The 17,316-nt window shown below is 55.3% G+C and overlaps 7 protein-coding genes across 7 annotated transcripts; 3 read left to right on the top strand and 4 right to left on the bottom strand.

Annotated features, from left to right (window-relative positions):
* Positions 1–16: 16 nt before the first annotated feature.
* Positions 17–2,032, top strand: BDY24DRAFT_264645 (uncharacterized protein). Its single transcript, XM_076636865.1, has 7 exons — positions 17–286; positions 355–447; positions 529–612; positions 687–740; positions 817–879; positions 960–1,048; positions 1,163–2,032. The coding sequence occupies exons 1-7, from the start codon at positions 97–99 to the stop codon at positions 1,946–1,948; spliced, it is 1,359 nt and encodes a 452-aa protein (XP_076498750.1). The 5' UTR covers positions 17–96; the 3' UTR covers positions 1,949–2,032.
* A 629-nt stretch (positions 2,033–2,661) lies between these two features.
* Positions 2,662–6,501, bottom strand: BDY24DRAFT_413175 (F-box/WD repeat-containing protein; the record flags this gene model as incomplete). The annotated part of the gene is made up of 7 exons (XM_076643150.1): positions 2,662–2,697; positions 2,799–3,147; positions 3,238–3,377; positions 3,466–3,691; positions 3,799–4,627; positions 4,700–5,977; positions 6,168–6,501. 7 exons carry the CDS (start codon positions 6,499–6,501, stop codon positions 2,662–2,664), a joined length of 3,192 nt encoding a protein of 1,063 aa, XP_076498749.1.
* Positions 6,502–7,306: 805 nt separating this feature from the next.
* BDY24DRAFT_381613 (uncharacterized protein) lies at positions 7,307–9,240 on the bottom strand. Its single transcript, XM_076639371.1, has 6 exons — positions 8,654–9,240; positions 8,549–8,573; positions 8,382–8,487; positions 8,100–8,289; positions 7,779–7,971; positions 7,307–7,699 (listed from the first exon to the last, which is right to left on the bottom strand). Exons 1-6 carry the CDS (start codon positions 9,012–9,014, stop codon positions 7,372–7,374), a joined length of 1,203 nt encoding a protein of 400 aa, XP_076498748.1. The 5' UTR covers positions 9,015–9,240; the 3' UTR covers positions 7,307–7,371.
* A 7-nt stretch (positions 9,241–9,247) lies between these two features.
* BDY24DRAFT_413173 (uncharacterized protein) lies at positions 9,248–11,455 on the top strand (the record flags this gene model as incomplete). The annotated part of the gene is made up of 3 exons (XM_076643149.1): positions 9,248–9,267; positions 9,366–11,165; positions 11,302–11,455. 3 exons carry the CDS (start codon positions 9,248–9,250, stop codon positions 11,453–11,455), a joined length of 1,974 nt encoding a protein of 657 aa, XP_076498747.1.
* A 307-nt stretch (positions 11,456–11,762) lies between these two features.
* On the bottom strand, positions 11,763–14,124 carry BDY24DRAFT_413172 (uncharacterized protein; the record flags this gene model as incomplete). The annotated part of the gene is made up of 5 exons (XM_076643148.1): positions 11,763–11,987; positions 12,117–12,920; positions 13,006–13,113; positions 13,190–13,795; positions 13,942–14,124. The coding sequence occupies 5 exons, from the start codon at positions 14,122–14,124 to the stop codon at positions 11,763–11,765; spliced, it is 1,926 nt and encodes a 641-aa protein (XP_076498746.1).
* Positions 14,125–14,561: 437 nt separating this feature from the next.
* BDY24DRAFT_381597 (uncharacterized protein) lies at positions 14,562–15,611 on the bottom strand. Its single transcript, XM_076639370.1, has 5 exons — positions 15,306–15,611; positions 15,106–15,180; positions 14,941–14,985; positions 14,741–14,807; positions 14,562–14,661 (listed from the first exon to the last, which is right to left on the bottom strand). Exons 1-5 carry the CDS (start codon positions 15,503–15,505, stop codon positions 14,629–14,631), a joined length of 420 nt encoding a protein of 139 aa, XP_076498745.1. The 5' UTR covers positions 15,506–15,611; the 3' UTR covers positions 14,562–14,628.
* A 273-nt stretch (positions 15,612–15,884) lies between these two features.
* On the top strand, positions 15,885–17,270 carry BDY24DRAFT_381593 (uncharacterized protein). Its single transcript, XM_076639369.1, has 6 exons — positions 15,885–16,106; positions 16,227–16,267; positions 16,394–16,451; positions 16,518–16,744; positions 16,815–17,148; positions 17,224–17,270. The coding sequence occupies exons 1-5, from the start codon at positions 15,972–15,974 to the stop codon at positions 16,867–16,869; spliced, it is 516 nt and encodes a 171-aa protein (XP_076498744.1). The 5' UTR covers positions 15,885–15,971; the 3' UTR covers positions 16,870–17,148; positions 17,224–17,270.
* Positions 17,271–17,316: the final 46 nt, after the last annotated feature.

Raw genomic sequence — 17,316 nt, 5'->3', positions numbered from 1 at the left:
GGGAGGGAAGAAAGGGAGGAAAGCTCGAAGCTCGTTTTCGTCCCTCCAACTTCATCAACCGTTCTTCCTTCCTTCTCAACACTTTTCTAGACAGAGATGCATCGATCGATTCTTTCCAGATCCATAACCCTCGGCCGAACCCTTGGTCGCACATCGATATCCTCCTCTCCAGCAGCAACCTTCGCTCGTCCGTCGTCCCTTCGCCGCCTCCTCCCCAGTCGTCCACTCTCCTCCTCCCCTTCTCCCTGGACGTCTTCCAAAGAAGACCCTTCCCCGATCTCCGAGAGTACGTCTACCGAGACTCGAACTGCTTCTGCTTCACATCTGACCCCATATCTCTCTCTCCGTCTACAGCTTCTCCTCCATCGACGTCTTCAACGAAGGAAGGAGAGTCTGAGCTCGAGCCCGAGCTCGAATCGGTACCTCTGCCGTCTCTACACGACTCTGGTCAGTAGATCTCGCTATTCTCTCGCCATCATCTAGTACGAAACGAGCTGACCGTCCACCTCGAACTCTGTCCGATCTCAGTTCCTTCTACGTCCTCAACTTCTGAAGCCGTTGGATCTCCATCGATGGGCGACATTCTCGAGGAGATCGGCTCTGAGATGCGTGGTCAGTCGTCCCTACTTTGGATCCAGGTCGGTCTATACGATATGACTGACGCTCTTTTCATTCCCTTCGAGTAGAAACTCCCGAGGAATCCGATCCGCTAGTGGGAGAGGATGGATCTCTCGCGTCGGGTTCGTTCGCGTCCTTCTCTCCCACCCCCTCAAACCCCAACCTGACAACCAATTCCTTGCTCTTCTGGATTTTCAGAACCACCGCTAGCTGCTACGGAGTCTGAGGCTGTTGCGTCGGAGAACTCAACACGCGATTCACGTTCGTTCCTTCTTCTGCCTCCTCCTTGTTTTCGACCTTGTCGCCTGACCTGTTTCCTGGTTCGCTTCTCGCTCTATCAGAGTCTACACCCCCAGAAGGTCTCGACTCAGGACGCTTGATCATAGGTGTTGCTGATTTCTCCTTTGAAAAAGGACAAAGTCGTCTCGCCGTGAGTCGATCCGCCTCTCTCTCCCTCTCTCTACTCTCTCTCCCTCTCCCGTTTAACTCGTTTTCACAATTACTCATGCTGTGGTCATGTGCTTGATTTTGCGTATCGTTGCAGAACTTCATCACGGCTCCTCCTTCAACGGAGTACGAGATCGTCGATCCCGACGCGGACGACCTCGTCCCTCCCATCAACTACTTCGCTCTTTGGCCTCAGCTGCACGTATCGAACATGGCTGAGCAGATCCTCAAAAGTGTCATCACCTCGCCTTCCCCTCCCAGACCTCCCCCTTCCCACGTCCTCGATCCCTCAACTCTCGTCAACTTCCCCCCTTCTCCTCGCTCCATCCCACCCCAACACCTTCTTCACCAAACCCACCGATGGCTAACCTCCGTCCACTCCCGTCGAAACCCTCACGTCACCATCATCCACGATAACGTCGCTTCTGGACTCCCACCCGACCACCCTTACTCCCTCATCTGGGATCGCTTCTCCTACCTCTCCCTCCAACCTCACTCGCCGGAATACCTCATCCGATTCGACAACCTCGTTTGGGACGGTCACGTCATGATCCTCACCGTCGACAGCATCGAGCTCATCGTCAAGGAAGGAATGGACGAGGACTACATCGGACTCTGGACGCTCCCTCCGACGGTCGACAAGAGGTTCCATTTGACGGTGCTGAGGGGTTGGGAAATCTCTCCTGCGGCCCCTGCCGAGTTGCTGAGGAGGTTCAGGTTCTTGGAAGGGGTGAAGAACGGGACGAGAGTGATTGGGGAGAAGGAGAGGGAGGGGACGAAGGCGTGGGCGAAGGTGGACAGTGTTTCGTTGATGGACGGACCGGGAGCGTTGAGGGGTCCGTACGAGACCAGGGCGAAGTTTGCGGCTAGGCAGCTTGATTAGGTTGTTTCGTATTGGAGTACTACGTCGACTTGTTTCGGTTTGCTTTTGGAGAAGAGCGCAAGAAGGGAGCGCGAGGATCGAAGGAAAGGGTGAATTTCAAGACGCGTCTTCGACCTCGTTCTTCAACCCGCATCAATTCTGGCTCAGTATTTTGGAAGGTAACGCATGCTAGTCTCTAGGGAGCTCATCATAAATAAGCTTCACTGCAGAGGCGAGGCGAAAGTGGATTCAAGATGACGGTACGAAGAAACGAACGAGAAAACAAGGGAAAAGAGACGTGAAGAAGGGGGAGCCAAAGAAAAAGCAAACGAAGTGAAGCACGAAGGGAAGGAAAGTTAAGCAAGAGAAGACGAAGAAGGAGAGAGGAGAGAAAAGTGAACAAATTAGATTTCCGTGGGGGTCGTGAAGCAAAAGAAGAGAAACGAAAAAAAGAGGCAGAGAAGGGAGGAGAGGAGGTGGCGCCGAGATTGAACGACGGACGAGAGAGAGAAACGAGAGATAAACGGAAAAAGAGAGAGTTCGTTAAGGTAGCTCGAATTAGGTAGGTTACAAAGGGGACAAATAGAGAGAGAGGTACAAAGAAAGGAAGAACGAGGAAGGGAAGGAAGGGAGAAACGAACGAGAGGGTGAAAACGAAGAGAGAAGGAGAGAGAAGAGAGCTGGGGTGTCGCGGAAGGGGAAGGAAAGCTAGAAGAAAGGTAGGTCTGAAGTTTCTAGAGCTCGTCCTCAAAGGGTCGGAACGTCAACACCTGCGAACCAAAACCAAAAACAAAGAAGAGAAGGCACGACGCGTCAGTTCTCTCTCCTCCCTCCTCCCTCCTTCACCCGAGACCGAATCGAAGAAACTCACCTCCATAACCGTTTTTCCCCCTCTCTTACAAAGCACCACACACTTATCATCCTTGAACGTCACCCTCCAAACCGCCTCGCAAGGTTTGCTCAACTCCCGAATGAACGCTCCCGTCCTCAGATCCCAGAGCTTCACCCTCCCGTCGTTCCCTCCGCTGACGATGAACCGATCGTCGAACTGGAGACAGGTGACCGAGTTGTCGTGGGCGCAGAGTCGATGGAGGCATTCAAAGGTGGAGAGGGAGAAGATGATGACTCGGCCGTCGGATCCTCCGGTGACGAGGATGTCGTTGGTGAGTTGGAGTTGGCCGACGAGGGAGGTGTGGCCTTGGAGGAGGGCGAGGCATTCTCTGTAGGAAAAGCGGGGAGAAGAAGAGTATGTTAAGTCGAGGGTCGAATCGGAAAGAGGAGAGGAGAGAAGGAAGAGAAGAAAGACGAACCCAGTCTGAGCCGACCAAACCCTGACCGTCGAATCCAACGATCCCGTCGCAACCCTCTCCCCATCGAACGCAACCGCGTAGATCTGATGGTAGTGACCTCGGAAAACCTGCAGGCACTCTCCCGTATCGAGGTCCCAGAGCTGAGAAAACAAAACCAAACGCAAGTCAGCTCGCGTCTCTCTTTCTTCCCTTGTCCTCTTCTCCTTCCTCGAAAGACACTCGACTCACCCGACAAGTACAATCGTAACTCCCACTAACGACCTTGTTCCCCGCCACTTCGATACACCTCACCGAGTGCTGATGTCCCGAAAGGAGATGCAGAAGCACCCCCTTCTCGATGTCCCAAACTCGAAGCGTCGAGTCTCGAGATCCGGAGACGGCGACGGGACGACCGTCGAGGACCTTGAGGCATCGGATGGTGGAGGTGTGGCCTCGAAGGATGTGTTTGCAGACTCTGTTTGAAATCGAAGGATCAAGCAGGAGAAAGGTAACGAGTCAGCGATTCGAAAACGAGAGACGCGTCTGCGACGAGACTCGAGAACGTAATCGTTTTTGACTCACCCAGTCTCAGCATCCCAAACTCTCACGTCCCTATCGCACCCCCCACTAACGATCACCGCTCCCTCTTGACCCCACCCCTTCGCAGCACCACACACATCGCTCTGAGGTTTCCTGAACCTCCCTCCTCCTCCTCCTCCTCCTCCTCCCGGTGCTCCTCCTCCCATCCCTCCTCCGAACCCTCCTCCCGCTCCTCCCGAACCCGACGAGGAACCAAGGAAGGAACCCATTCCTGGCACGTCCGAGATGTTGGCGAACGTAGCTGGGAGCGAAGCGGTGCTGGACATGGGGTTGGACGAAGCTGAGAGGGAGGAGTTGAGCTGCGAAGGGTAGTGGTCGAACGTCGAGGAGGAACCTGCTCCTGCTTCTCCGAGAGGTGGCGGTCCTGCTGAAGCCGAGAGAGCGGAACGGTTGTTGTTGTTGTTGTTGTAGTTTCTCGATCCAACTCCCGTCGCAGAAGAAGACGATCCTCCATCCCAAACGATTGCGTCCGTCGAACTCCTCCTCGTCGAAGCCTTGTAGAACGAGCTCGAGCTAGGCTGCTGCTGCTGCTGTTCCTCGTAGTCCATCGCGTCGTCGACGAGATCCTCATCGGGAGTAGGAGCTTCCTTCCTCTCCCCACCTGCACTGACGAGGGTCAAGCACCAGACTCCGAGGTCGTGACCGACGAGGGTTCGAAGGAACGTGCCCGACTCGGACTCGAAGACGTGGATCTTGCAGTTAGCCATTCCGATGACGATGTGGTTGTCGTCTACGGCAAGGGAGGTGACGACTCCGTCGTCGGTGGAGGTGTGGGTGGAGAGGAGACGACCGCCTCGAAGCCAGTTGGATTCTGCAAACGAAGACGAAGGGTCAGCGTCGTCTCGTCTCGTCTCCTCCTCTTCTCCCCAAAAACGAGACTCACCGGTAAGGTACGCTCTCTTGAAATGCCTCTTGTAGCTGAACCTCCCTTCCTCGTCCTCCTCCTCCTGCTCCGCCTCCGCAACACTAGCTCTCCTCTTGCCCTTCCCTTTCCCCTTCCCGCTATGCTGCTTCCAATCCTTCGAGATCCCACCTCCATGATGCGACGACTCTCCTCTCGTCAACGGCGAACTGACGCTTCTCGCGTTGGTTCCGAACCCTCCTACGATCCCAAGTCCTCGAGGAACGAGTCTTCTCCTGCTGTTCGAGCCTGAAGACGACGAAGAGGCTTGGTTGGAAGAGGAGGACGCGAAGGGAACGGTGGAGAGGAATCCGAGCGGAGCGATTCCGGAGGCTGGGGCGGAAGGTTGAGTTGCTGTGAGATCGGTCATGGGATCGTCGTCGTCGTCGGTAGTGTTGGAAGGGATGGAGGAGAACTGGGTGGGAGCGGAGGTGGGGAGGTTGGGTGGGAGAGGGTAGGTGAGGATGGAACCGGTTGCGTTTGGGGAGGTTGAGAGGAGGGAGTTTGGGTTGTTGTTGGTAGGGTTGGGTCCTCTTGTAGAGGAGGAAGAAGAGGAGGCGTTGTTGGTGTTGAAAGTGACGTGGTTGGAACCAGGAAGGAGGGAGGCGAAACGGGAAGGGGAAGTCGAGGAGAGACCGGACTGCATCGTTGAGGCTGAACCGAGGGAGGAGCTCGTCGAAGGGGAAGATCCAGAGTTGGACGAAGCTGGTTGATGCTGAGGAGTTCCGAAGGTCATGTTGGTGCTGGCTGTAGCTGAAGGGATGCTTGGACCACCCATTCCCGACGACGAGACGAACGAAGTAGCGTTGGGACTGTCGAGACCAGTCGGGATAGGAACGAACTCCCCTCCTCCTGCTCCTCCTCCTCCTTCGATCGTCGACCCAGCCGAAGGCAAGATCAAAGGAGGAGCCTGAGCTTGATTCCCCAACACCATCCCACTCATGACTCCTCCTCCGAACCTATGCCTCGCGCACATCTCCTTCCACGTCCACTCGTCCTCGAGCAGACGTCTCCAGAACCTGCTGACGCAGCTTGCTCTCGCGAGGGTTCTTGGGGAATCGACGAAGGAGAGGACGTGGAGTGATATTTCGAGAGGGAGGTCTCGGAGGAAGTCACGTTTGAGACGAGGGGAGATGTGGTGCGAGAGGAGGAGGAGTTCGGGCGTTTTCAGCAGAGGGAGGAGGGAGGTGAGCAGGGAGAGGCGAGCGGAGGGGGTGAGGTGGTTGAACGTCGTCAGAACAGAGGAGATGGCGGTTTCTTCTGAAGAAGCGGAAGAGAGAATCGAAGGAAGAAAGAGTCAGTTGTATGCATGTATGCGCTTTGAGAATCGAGTAAGAGAAAGGAGGTTGAAAGAAGGTGCTTTGGAAGCAAGGAGGTGCCTTTGATACCTCCTGCCTCCTTCGCTCTCCTCCGCGCCATTCTTGTTTCTATAGAATCGAACGAAACTCACCATTCCTTCCCTCCCCTCCAAAGAACCCGAATCCCAACGACGGACCTCCCACTTCACTAGGACGAGGACTAGGAGCAGGCGTAGGAGGCGAAACAGCCATGCTGACGACCTTCCCACCTCCTCCTCGATGCTCTCCTCCCTCCTCCTCCCCTCCTCCTCCTCCTCCTCCTGACGACGTAGAAGCCGAGTTCGTTGCTGCGATGGATGCTGGAGGAGGAGGAGGAGGTGGTGAAGTGTGAAGAACCATGGGTTGATGAAGTTGGGAAGGGATGAGAGCTGGAGGAGTGTTTGGAGGAGCAGGGAAGGGAGAGGAGGACGAGGAGGCGGTTGACATTGGCGAGAAAAGGAAGAAGAACAAGTTTTCTCGTTTCTTCGCTTTCGAATCGTTGAGGGGAGGTAGAAGGGAAGGGCCTAGGCTCTCGAAAGAAAAGGAAGGATTTTGAAGGTGATGGAGGGCGAGAAGCAGGAGGAGGGAGGAGAAGAAGGCAGGACGGGGTGAGTCGAGTCGAGGCCCAGTCTCTGTTTGGTCGTCCTCGACCTTCCCTTCTTTTCCCTGTTTGTCTGAGGTTCGTTTCATTTCTGAGATCGGAGCATGGTGAGTTCTCGAGAGGGATGCAATCTGAGACTGAGATGTATGTTTACGGCTCGCTGGGAGGGAAAGGGAGGGAAAAGGCGAAGAGAAGAAGGACGTGATCGCGTCGACGATCTCGCCTCCCGCTCGTCCCTTGTCTCGTCCACCCTTGTCTTCCCTTTTTCGACAGAGGAGGAGGAGCTCCAATGGCATGTGAGAGAGACGTCCTGAAGGTTAATATCGCTTCAGATCGAATCTCGCCGAGTGAAGAGAACGCTACAGCAAAAGGGGAGTCGTTCGATCGGGATCTGTTCATCGTCGACGCGTCTTCTCCCTCTTTCCTCCTTTTTCAAAGCAGGAGGAGCTTTAGTGCCAGGTAAGAGATACACTCTTGATGTTTAGATTAGTTTCAAAGTCGAGTGCACAAGACGACGAGCTTGAAGAGGGTTCAGTCACTTGTTCGCCCAGTCGGTTCGTTGCCGACGCGTCCCCATCTTCCCTCCTCCGCCCACCCTCCCACAGACTCAGACTTGAAACCCTATACACATCAAAAGAACAAAACAAACCCGCAAGATCAACAGCAGCACTCATAAAAGTCGTAAAACAACCCCTCCCTCCTCTACCTCCCTCATCTCACCGCATCCCGCCCTCCCCATCCACCAACCCCTCCAACCTCCCCACCCTCGCTCTGAACCCTTCCCTCGTCTCCCCCAGCACCTCCACCATCACCTCCCCCAACCTCCTCAGTCTCCTAGGCTTCGCTCCCAAGCGCGGAATATGGAGGAAGGAATCCTTGAAGAGGGAGAGCATTCGAGTGTCTCGAGCGAAAGCGTACGTCGGTAAGGGTTCCGTTCCTTCCGTGGGTGAGGACGTTGAGGTGAGGGTGGAGGGTAAAGGAGGGGAAGTGAGAAGGAGATGGTGGAGGGAGAGGAGGAGGAGGTCCGCTGTTGCGTTGGCGATGCTGAGAAACGAAGAACGAAAACGATCAGGTCTTGTTCGATTCGGGAACAGCGAAAAAAAAAAATGAAAGTTGGGCGCACTAATCCTCAACCGTAGCGATTCCATACACTCCTCTCAACTCCTTGGTCATAAACTTCCTGACCAACTCCCCCGCGAGCGCAACAGGTTTCGAAGGCGGGCCAGCTCGGAGGGCGACGGTGAGGTCTGCGACGGATTTGTGGATGAAGGAGTCCCCTTCGGACATGAGTAATACCTGCAGGTAGGAAGATATAACTGTCCGTGTGAAATGAAAGAAATACAAACAAAAAGAGGAGAAGGAGGGAGGAGGAAGGAAGGAAAATCAGTTCAGTTCGTCCTCGAACCGGAAATCGACGCGTCGTGAACGATTGATGAGCGCTCACGGTTCGTCTGCTCCGACTCTAGCCCAAAATCGATCCCCGCCTTCAGATTAACCCTTAAACTCTTCAGGATACCCTTCTCCTCCCTCGTCAGCTCCCTCGAGTCGTCCAACGCGTTGACGTAGCGAGAAAGAGCACCGACGAGGACGATGACGGTTTCGGACCATTTGGATCCACAGCGCATGGCGTAGACCTGCAGCAACAGGGAACAACAACGCATACGCGGTTGGGGAGTCAGGTTTGAGAAAGGGGGAAGGGAGGAAGGGAAGGTGAGGATGGACGAACGAGAGGGAAAGTCGAAACGGCTCCTCCTGGAGGTTTCGTCAGGAGGAGGGAGAAGTTTTGATCTCGGATTTCCATGAGACGCATGATGTTGCGCTGGTCGATGGCCCTGTCAGAACCCAAGCAAGTCAGATCCAACTTTGGAAGGTGGCGAAGAAAGGGGACGAAACTCGAAGACGTCGTGAGCTTGGAAGACTGGGAGGAAGGAGATGGTCAGATCGAGCTCGTCCTCTTCTTCCCTTCTTCCTCCAAATGTATAGTTCCTGTGAACTCACTCTTGCCCTTCCCACCCTTCCCCTTGCCTCCTCCCATCCCTAAACTCGCTACACCTCCCTCCTTGATCGCCTGAAAGATCGAACTCTTCTTTATCGACGGTGGTTCAGCTCCCTCGTCCCTCCCAGGCTTCTGCTGTATGGAACCTCCCAGAGCCGCCTCCAAAGCCATCACTTTTCTCTGATCATCCCTCTGTTTTTCAAACTCCCATATCGCGAGCTGAGCGGCTTCGCTGTTGAGCAAGCCAGAGGAGGGCAAAGGGTCGAGAAGGAGAGGAGACGAGGGGAGGGCGGCGTGGGAGGGATGGTTGGAAGAGGATGTTGGTTGTTTGAGCGAGTTGATGAGGGAGGAGTTGTTGGGCATTCGCTCGTCTGGAGACAGAGGGAGGAGAGAGAGAGAATGGGAGACGGTGGTGGTGGTGGTGGACGTTGAGGGAGAGGAAGCGAGAGAGGTGAGCTCGAGCGAAGGAGGCAGTGAACAGGAGCGCTCGGCTCGGCTGTTTGGGTTCCGATGGTCCGGAGGAGGGAGAGAAAAAATGCAGGTTGGAAAACTTGAGCAGGACAAGCAGAGGACGACAGGAAAGAAAGTGCGAAACAATGTCGAGAAGAAGGAATGCGTGAGCTCTGAAATCGCCGATGAGCTGAACGAGTCCCCCTCCTCTCGTTGACCTTCTAACCATCACAACCCCCTTCCTTTCTTCCCTCTCTCCTCCAGCTCAGCTCTCCTCGTCCGTATGGATCTCAAAGCTCGTATCGCCGCTTTCGAATCTGGAACTCCTCTCGCTCCTCCTCCTCCCGACTCTCCTCCTCCTTCGAAGAACGTCACGAACGACGAATTCACTCGCACGAGCATCGAAGCAGCTCGTCGAAGAGCAGGAAGCTCAGCTTCAGCCTCCTCTTCGAACGGAGGAGGATCAGCAGGATGGGGAGATGCTCCTGTCGGGTTGGGGTTGGGTCCTATCAAGCCTTCGGCGGTCAGGAGGGTAGCGAGTGGGAGTGGGTCGACGAGCTTGAACGGACGAGCTCCTCCTCCTCCTCAAGTTACGCTTAACGGAGGAAGGGAAGGAGATATACCTCTTACTAGGTCTTCGCCCAAGGTCACAGCCTCCTCTATTATTTCCCTCTACCCTTCAACACCGTCGTCTCCAACGCAACCTCAACCTCGTCGGATGCCGTCGTCCTCGTCGGCGTCGATCCACGCTCCTTCCTTTCGACCCATCGAACCCTCTCAATCTCCTTCCCCTTCAAACTCCTTCACCTCAACCTCCTCCTACAACAACAACAATCCTCGACCGACTTTGACCTCCTCCAACTCAACTTCCAACGTTCCCTTGAACGATTTCTCAGCTCGGCTGCGTCCATCAACCAACGGCAACGGCAACTCCTCGACCTCCTTCCTCCCAAACTACTCCTCCTCGTCTTCTTCCAACCCATCTCTCCTCCGCAAACCACCACCACCACCTCCACCAACTCCTCAGAACCTAGGACTCCCTCAACCCAAATCTCCTCCTCCTCCTTCTGCTCCAACCACCCCGAAACCTCATCGATCCCCTTCCATTTCCACTCGTCAAGGAGGACAACCCATCCTCTCCCTCCAAACGGCAACTCCGAAAGGTTCTCCAGATCCAAGCAACGATATGATCACTTTTTCACCTATCAACCCTCGTCCTTCCAGAACAGGATCAGTCGCAGGATCAGGTCCTTCGCCCATACGACGATCAAGCACGTCGGCGTCGTCGAACGGTCTCCCTCCTCCCCTCCCCTCCCGACCCAACGCTCTGAACCCTTCCCCTTCTCCATCCAAACACAAACCAACCCTCTCCACCTCCTCCTTCCAATCCGTCGAACTCGAAGAATCCGATAACGATAACAACAACGAGTCGTCGTCAGCGACTCCCATCGCGTCGAGAGGACCGTCCTTCGCTTCCCAACCTCCCAACCTGAGTCGAACCTCCTTCACTTCTTCCTCGATGGCGAAACAACAACCTCCTCCACTACCACAAAGGAAACCTACCCTCCCTCCTTCGAACGAGCCAGTCCCGTCCTCACCGATAGCCTACGCTCCGAGAGTAAGACGCGTCCCTCCTCCACCACCTCCTCCTCCTCCTTCTCAACCAACCGTCCTCGTCCCTTCCTTCTCCAACCCAACCCTCTCCTCTCGATCCCAATCCACTTCAACCCGAACCGCAGCAGCACCACCAACCCTCCCACCCAAACCCTCCTCCCTTTCCCGCTCCCAACCCCAAGCTCCACCGACCCAAGCAGCTCTAGCGCGGTACGACCGTCTGTTCACCCAACTCGTCGCGGTCAGGAGGGTGGTTGCGATGCAGGCTTTGCTTGCTTCGCCTTCGTCTTCGTCGAGGAGGGTTTCAGCGGAGAAACCGGGGTGGAAGAGAGCTAGCGTCGTCGCAGGGGAGGAGGAGGAGAAGGGTTCGCGGGAGAGGTTGGAAGGAAGGGTGGTGAAACTGGTTTGGGAACGGAGTAGGTTGGAGGTGGAGGTTTTGAGGGGAGTTTGGTTAGTCGTCTCGCTTCGCATCGCTCTTCCCGAGGTCAGGTCGTCTGGTGATTGGGAAACGTCGTCGGAGGGAGAGGGAAGGAGGACGCGTCTTCGTTCGAACGACCCAGACTGACTCTTCGTTTGCGTTCGAAAGGATCCGCGCCGACCCTCTTCGAACGGGGAGTCTGGATAGGGAGGGGTTCGTGAAGGGGATGGGGGAGATTGATGAGGAGTTGAGGAGGCGGAGGGGGAAGGGAAGCGGGAGAGGGAGGGTTGGAGCGGGAGGAGGGAGTGGGAGGAGATCTTGATGGGCTGGATTTGTTTTTTTGTTGTTGATGTGCGGATAGAGAAGATTGAAAGGAAGGAGAGAGAGGAAAGGAAGGAAGGGACGAGATGAGCGGGTGGGATGGGTGGGATGGGATGGGGGAGAGACGTCGGACGCGTCGAGATCCGTGGCGACCCCTCGCAAGCGGAACCCTGCCTTGGAAAGCCCGAGATGTTCTTGCGTTCTCTTATAGACCTTTCGAGAGTCCTCTCAGTATCAATCGAAAGTCATCGTTTTCAACGAAGCCAATCTCGAACCAAACACCAACCAACCCAACACCCGGCCCTTCCTCACTTCCTCCCCAACCCCTTCACCACCCCTTCAACCCCCTCCAACGCAAACTCCACCGCCTGCCAAGCACCCGAACTCTCGTCTTCCTCTTCCTCGTCTTCCTCATCATCCTCAGCAGCGACCCTCTCAGCTCTGAGACGTCTCCTCTCGTCGAGACGCGTTCGAAGCGGACCCAACCAGACTCGCTTGGTTTGTTCGAGGTGCGAAGGGGAGCGGATGCCACTCTGCGACAGATACAATCGGGGAAAGAAGAGGGGTAGATGAGGATCAGTCAGACTGAATTCCAAGGGAAAGGGAAGGTCGAAAAAGGGACGAGCTCTCGAACAAGGAGAAGAAAAACGCTCAAAACTCACTTCGTTCTTCCCGTCCATCCCCCAAACCAACTGATAAACCCCCAACGCCAACACCACAAACACCGGACCCGGTCCTCTGATCCATCCTTCCCCTTCCTCGTCTCCATCCACATCCCAAACGAAGATATCCTCCTCTCCCTCCTCTCCGAACGGCAACCTCCAAGCACCCTCGCCGATCTTCTTCAATCCTCCTCCTTCCTTCAACCACCCCAACCCCTTCCCACCTTTCGCACTCTCCGCGATCAACGCTCGAAGGAAATGCAGTCCCGCCGGCCTGAGCATCGGCAACGGCGAGTCCTTGCTCATCAACGGCAGGACGAGCTCGAGCGCTTGGTTGGGAGGGAGGAAGGTCGAAGAGAGGAGGGTTGAAAGCAAGTTGAAGATCGTTTGACGTTGGGCTGGAGTCGGAGAGGAAGCGAGGGGAGCGAGGTACGTTTGAAAGATGGTCTGGATCGTTTCCTCGGACGGTTTGGGTTTGGCGAACCCTTTCGGTTCTTCTTGGATGGCCGCCATCACGCACCCTCTCACCCAGCCCAGTCCACCCGCTCCAGCCGAAGACAGCAGGCCCTGTTCGACGGACATGTCGAGCCAGAGGGAGGCGGTGGCGGGGAAGGGAGCAGGGACGGCGTTGAAGAAGTGGTGCGGTTGAGGGGAAGGCGAGGAGAAGAGTTCCCAGGAGAGGAGGAGGAGCGCGCAGGTTTGGACGGTTGGAGGGGTGGAGGGGGAGAGGAGAAGGAGGAGAGTTTGAGGTAAAAGAGTTGGGGAGGAAGGGGTGATGGAGGGGGTGAGGTGCAGGACGAGACGCTGAGTGGGAGGAGAAAAAAAAAAGAGGGAGGGGAGAGGTTAGCGACGCGAAGTAGAAGGCGAGTTGGGAAAAGGAGGGACGAACGATGAGGTTCGGGATACCGTCTGGCCAGCCGGAGGTGTTGGCTGAGGGGACGTCGAGTCCTGGGTAGAGATGAACGAAAGCTGATGCGAGGATTCCGAGCAAGATCGACTACGAAGAACGCGTCGATTCGAGAAAGTCAGCTTCGTCTCTCTTTTCCAAACCAAATAGCTTCTTTTGAACTCACCCTCTGTTCTCCCTTCTCACTCCAATCCTCGGTTCCCATCCCCCAGGTCCTAGCAGCCTCGACAACCTCCCTCAGCCTGTCCAGAACGAGTCTGGACGTCGCAGGTCGAAGAGGGACCGAGCTCATCGCTGGAGGGAGCATGCTTGCGAGGTTGAAGAAAGTTGGGAGGGATCGTTTGCTGGTGAGACGAGGGATGGAGGAAGCGAGGAGGGAGAGGAGCGTTGGGAGCTCGGAGGTGAGAGCTGAGGGAGGGGTGTAGCGAGGGTGGGAGGAAGAGGAGGAGGGATGGTCGTGGTGATGGTGAGGGTCCGAATGGTCGTGCTCCTCCTCTTCTTCCTCGTCTCCAGATCCCTCTTCTGCACTCTCCTCCCCTTTCTCAGCTTCGTTAGCGTCGTTGACGCCTTTATCGTCCTCCTCAGCTTCTGCCTGTTCGACGAGAGCTTCGAGTCGCTCTCCCACGGCGACCATGACCTCCCTCGGACTCGAGAACTTGCCGACTCCCTCGAGCAGAAGCTTTTCAGCTGCGATCTTGACGGGAGATGGACGAGCAAGGAGAGGAGAGAGGAGTGGTACGAGATCGAGGGAGGAAGGTTGGAGGGTTGAGGCCTGAGAGCGTCAGAGGAGAAGGAAGGAAGGGAAAGAAGGTGGTGAGCTCGTCGATTCTTCGTCCATCTCCTTCGTCTCTCCCTCCTTCCTCCGACACGATAGAGAGCAGCGACTGAGACCCAAAAGAAAAGAGAACATTTACTCACCATCCTGAACTCCCTGCTCTCCTGATCCTCTCCCTTCTCTCCATCGAGGACTTCCCAGAACGACTCTAGGATGGCGGCCGTTTCGAGGTCCGACTCGGTTTGCTCGAGTTTGGAGGAGAAGAGGGAAACAAAGTTGGATGCTTCCGAGACGAGGGAGGTTTTGAGAGAGGTGAGGTCGTCCATATCGAGTCGGATGGATGGATAGAGGTGCTGGCGGTTTGGGAGGAAGAGAAGGAGGGAGTGATCAGCCCTCAAAGGGTGAGCTCGAAATCCCCTCCCCCATGCCTTCGGAGATCTCTGCCATGTCTTTCTCCTCAACTGCCTCGTTGATTTGTTCCCTTCGTTGTCGCTGAACCGAGGTCAGAAATTGTAAACCTTCCGCTCTCGGCGATCCCTCGAAGGTCGCTCTGATCTCAAACGTTTCCCTCGCCTTCCTCCACGACTTTCTTGGCCAATTTTTCTCAGGAAACGATCTACATCTCTTCGCCGTCGACATTCGCCTCACTCGTAGCAAAGTTGAAGAACTTTCTCGAGCTCCTCAAAGTCGAATCGGGGGAGGTAACAACATCCCGACGCGTCTCCTCTCACTGCCCTTCCTTTCTCACTTTCGTACGTCACAGCAGAAAAAAAAGGGTCGAAACAGGTCATGGTCGTTACTAGAGCTACATAATTCCGTCTAAGAGCTCTCTACCTGAACTCCTTGTCTCCTCCAGGGACGGTCTGGGGTCGCACAAATCGCAAAGAGGAAACAAGATCAGCTCGAGGTCGCTCCGTCTCGTTTCCTAGAGAAGCGACTCACCTTTCCGGTCATCTTCTGGATTCCAGACTTGATACCATCAGAGATCTTCTCGGTGGTTCCGTGGGACCTAATAATCGGCGCGAAAAAATAAATGAAAAGAGAGAGAGAGAAATCGTCAGAGGTTGAAAGGGGAGATCGAGGGGAACGGGGGTTCGTCTCGTTGAGTGCGATGGAAGGATGGAAGAGGGAGGAGAACGAACTGGGTGTGTCCGGACTTGGTTCCGAGGGCATCGACGGCCTTGTCCCTGTGATGAGGAAGGAGAGCGGAGAGGGGAAGAGAAAGAGGGAGGGAGGTTCAGAACGGGAGTCGAGCTCAATGAACGAGACGACTCGGAGAGATGGGGCGAAGGGGAGATGAAACGAACATGAAGTCTCCGTTGGATCCTCCGCCGGTAGCTCCAGTGGCTCCGGTAGTGGTAGTAGAGTGGTTTCCGGTGAGGCTGTAGAAGGTGAGAAGGCGGACGGAAAGGTAAGGAGGAGGGAGGGAGGAAACGAGGTCAGCCGTGTTCAGATCGCAAGGACAGAAGAAGGACGAGAGGAGGGGAAGCGGGAAGAGAGCACTAACTTGTTCATAGTGAGAGGGAGGGTTGGGTTAGGTTGAAAGGTTGAAGGGAGGTTTGGGAAGTGATGGGGGTTGGGAAAAAGGAAGCAAAGTGGGCTGAAATCTGGTTTTGAACCAAACAGATCCGCCACTGACGCTTCTCCCTGCGCTTCTTTGAGATCTACAAGAGACAGCAGAACAGCTGGCGGCCTTCCAGAAGACATCTGAATCTGACCCTCCTTGCCTCGAGCCGAAACCACTCGATGATCTACGGAACGGGAGCAGAAGAGTGGAACGCGACGCGGTTTCAGCCCTCGTCGTCGTTTCCTTGCTTATTCTCACCCTGGAACCAGTCTTCTTACGTCTGTCTGGCAAGTGGAGTAGAGAGAGAAACGATGTGTTGATTTCGGAGTCCAGCAGAAAGGGAGAAGAAAAGTAGATCCGAGTCGAGCGAGACGCGTCGAAGCAAAAACACGGCTCGTCCGATGCTCTCCCTCTCTCGACGTCTCGGCCTTCGGCTCCAGATTCCCCTACCTCTGCTTGATCTCGAGAGCCCTTCTACAGGATTTTGTCTGGCTATGATCTGGCAATAGAATAAACGGAATCGCCCTTTCGGTTACTTGGGCCGGAGAGACACTCACTCCTCCTGCCCTCCCTGACCCTTCCCTCTTTGCTCTCTCAACCACCACCATGTCTTCCGATTCTTTTGTAGGACAAACCACGAGCGAGATTCGAACATCTCTGGACTTGGTCTCGCTGGAGAAGTACCTCCAGAAGAACCTAGATGGATTCAAGGGACCGATGAAGAGCATCAAACAATTCAACGTGAGGATTGAGCTCAACGTCTTCCCTTCCTTCCTTTCGTTTGCTTCATTCGTCTTTCAGTTGGACTGTAGCGTTCCTTCTTTCGTGGCTGACCCATACTGCATCGCTTCCTTTCATCAGAGTGGTCAATCCAACCCTACTTATCTTCTAAGGGATGTAAAGTGAGCGCTTTCATCTCCTCCTTCTCGGAAGAGCTCGCGCTGACCCTCCCTTCCCTCTTCCCTTTCTCTCCTTCTTACCACTCTTCTCCTCGCCCTCCTCTTTCAACCTCGCTCTTCCGCATCAAGCAACCACCCCACCGTTCTTCGACGCAAACCTCCCGGTGTTCTCCTTTCCCCTACAGCTGTGAGTCGGCACCGAAGCCTCGCCGTCCTGTTCTCGTCGCTCATCTCCTCTTTTTCGCCTCTCCAGCATGCTATCGAGCGAGAGCATCTCATCCTCTCCGCGATCCAGTCCTACAACGAGGCTCTTCCTGCGTCTCAACTGAACAAGCGAGTTCCAGCGCCAAGGGTCTACGGAGAGGTCTGCACGGACGAGAAGGTCGTTGGAAGTCGATTTTACTTGATGGAGTTCCTCGAAGGGAGGATTTTCGGAGACGTTCGACTTCAGGAGCTGGCGAAGAAGGACAGGGAGGAGTGGTGAGTCTCGAGCTCGCTCATCTCTTTGAGGCTGGAAGCTGACTCGCGTCGCTTCTACTCTCTCTCTCAGTTGGATCGCCGCCGTTGCCGCCCTCTCAGTAACCACCTCCTTTCTTTGCCCTTAAAGTAAACTTTATAATGACCCTCTTCCCGCCACCTTACAGAACCTCTCCTCGATCCCTCCCTCGTCCCTCACCGCTCTCCCAGCGTCCTTCTCGCCCTCCCCGAAACCCTTTTTCGCTCGACAACTCTCCTCCCTCCTCAAGATCTCCAATATTCAAGCAGCTGTTTCTGGAGTGGGACATATCCTGGCCGATGAGAAAGAGCAGGCTGAAGTTCTATCGTATTTCCTGAGCGAATGCGATGCCGTCGACCGCTGGGGAGGCGAAGTTCGAAGAGGAGTTGTGAGTTTCTTGCTCTCTCTCGCAGCCAAGAACTTGGTCACCTGTATATCTGACTGTGTGATTTACGTTTTCTAGGTTCACGGAGACTACAAGCTCGACAACCTCATCTTCCATCCCACCGAGTTCGTCCTCAGGCCAGACGCGTCTCTGTCCTAGCGTTCCTTCGCT

The sequence above is a fragment of the Mrakia frigida genome (genome assembly GCF_051309035.1).
Source record: "Mrakia frigida strain ATCC 22029 unplaced genomic scaffold BDY24scaffold_7, whole genome shotgun sequence".
In the NCBI taxonomy this organism is placed as follows: Eukaryota; Fungi; Basidiomycota; class Tremellomycetes; order Cystofilobasidiales; family Mrakiaceae; genus Mrakia; species Mrakia frigida.
The sequence above is the reverse complement of the archived record's forward strand: the minus strand, read 5'-3'. Positions and strand labels throughout refer to the sequence as shown.

What these genes read in the sequence shown, in the direction of transcription:
- BDY24DRAFT_381597 (XM_076639370.1), bottom strand. Translation starts at nt 15,505, where the DNA reads ATGTCTTCTGGAAGGCCGCCAGCTGTTCTGCTGTCTCTTGTAGATCTC. An exon ending in CTCCCTCTCACTATGAACAA is followed by an intron (nt 15,181 to 15,305) that starts GTTAGTGCTCTC and finishes CACCTTCTACAG; the next exon opens with CCTCACCGGAAACCACTCTA. An exon ending in ACCAAGTCCGGACACACCCA is followed by an intron (nt 14,808 to 14,940) that starts GTTCGTTCTCCT and finishes GCCGATTATTAG; the next exon opens with GTCCCACGGAACCACCGAGA.
- BDY24DRAFT_381613 (XM_076639371.1), bottom strand. Translation starts at nt 9,014, where the DNA reads ATGCCCAACAACTCCTCCCTCATCAACTCGCTCAAACAACCAACATCC. An exon ending in CAAGCTCACGACGTCTTCGA is followed by an intron (nt 8,488 to 8,548) that starts GTTTCGTCCCCT and finishes GGGTTCTGACAG; the next exon opens with GGCCATCGACCAGCGCAACA. An exon ending in ATCGCTACGGTTGAGGATTA is followed by an intron (nt 7,700 to 7,778) that starts GTGCGCCCAACT and finishes TTCGTTTCTCAG; the next exon opens with CATCGCCAACGCAACAGCGG.
- BDY24DRAFT_264645 (XM_076636865.1), top strand. Translation starts at nt 97, where the DNA reads ATGCATCGATCGATTCTTTCCAGATCCATAACCCTCGGCCGAACCCTT. An exon ending in CCCTTCCCCGATCTCCGAGA is followed by an intron (nt 287 to 354) that starts GTACGTCTACCG and finishes CTCCGTCTACAG; the next exon opens with CTTCTCCTCCATCGACGTCT. An exon ending in GCCGTCTCTACACGACTCTG is followed by an intron (nt 448 to 528) that starts GTCAGTAGATCT and finishes GTCCGATCTCAG; the next exon opens with TTCCTTCTACGTCCTCAACT.
- BDY24DRAFT_381593 (XM_076639369.1), top strand. Translation starts at nt 15,972, where the DNA reads ATGTCTTCCGATTCTTTTGTAGGACAAACCACGAGCGAGATTCGAACA. An exon ending in AGAGCATCAAACAATTCAAC is followed by an intron (nt 16,107 to 16,226) that starts GTGAGGATTGAG and finishes TCCTTTCATCAG; the next exon opens with AGTGGTCAATCCAACCCTAC. An exon ending in TTCTCCTTTCCCCTACAGCT is followed by an intron (nt 16,452 to 16,517) that starts GTGAGTCGGCAC and finishes TCGCCTCTCCAG; the next exon opens with CATGCTATCGAGCGAGAGCA.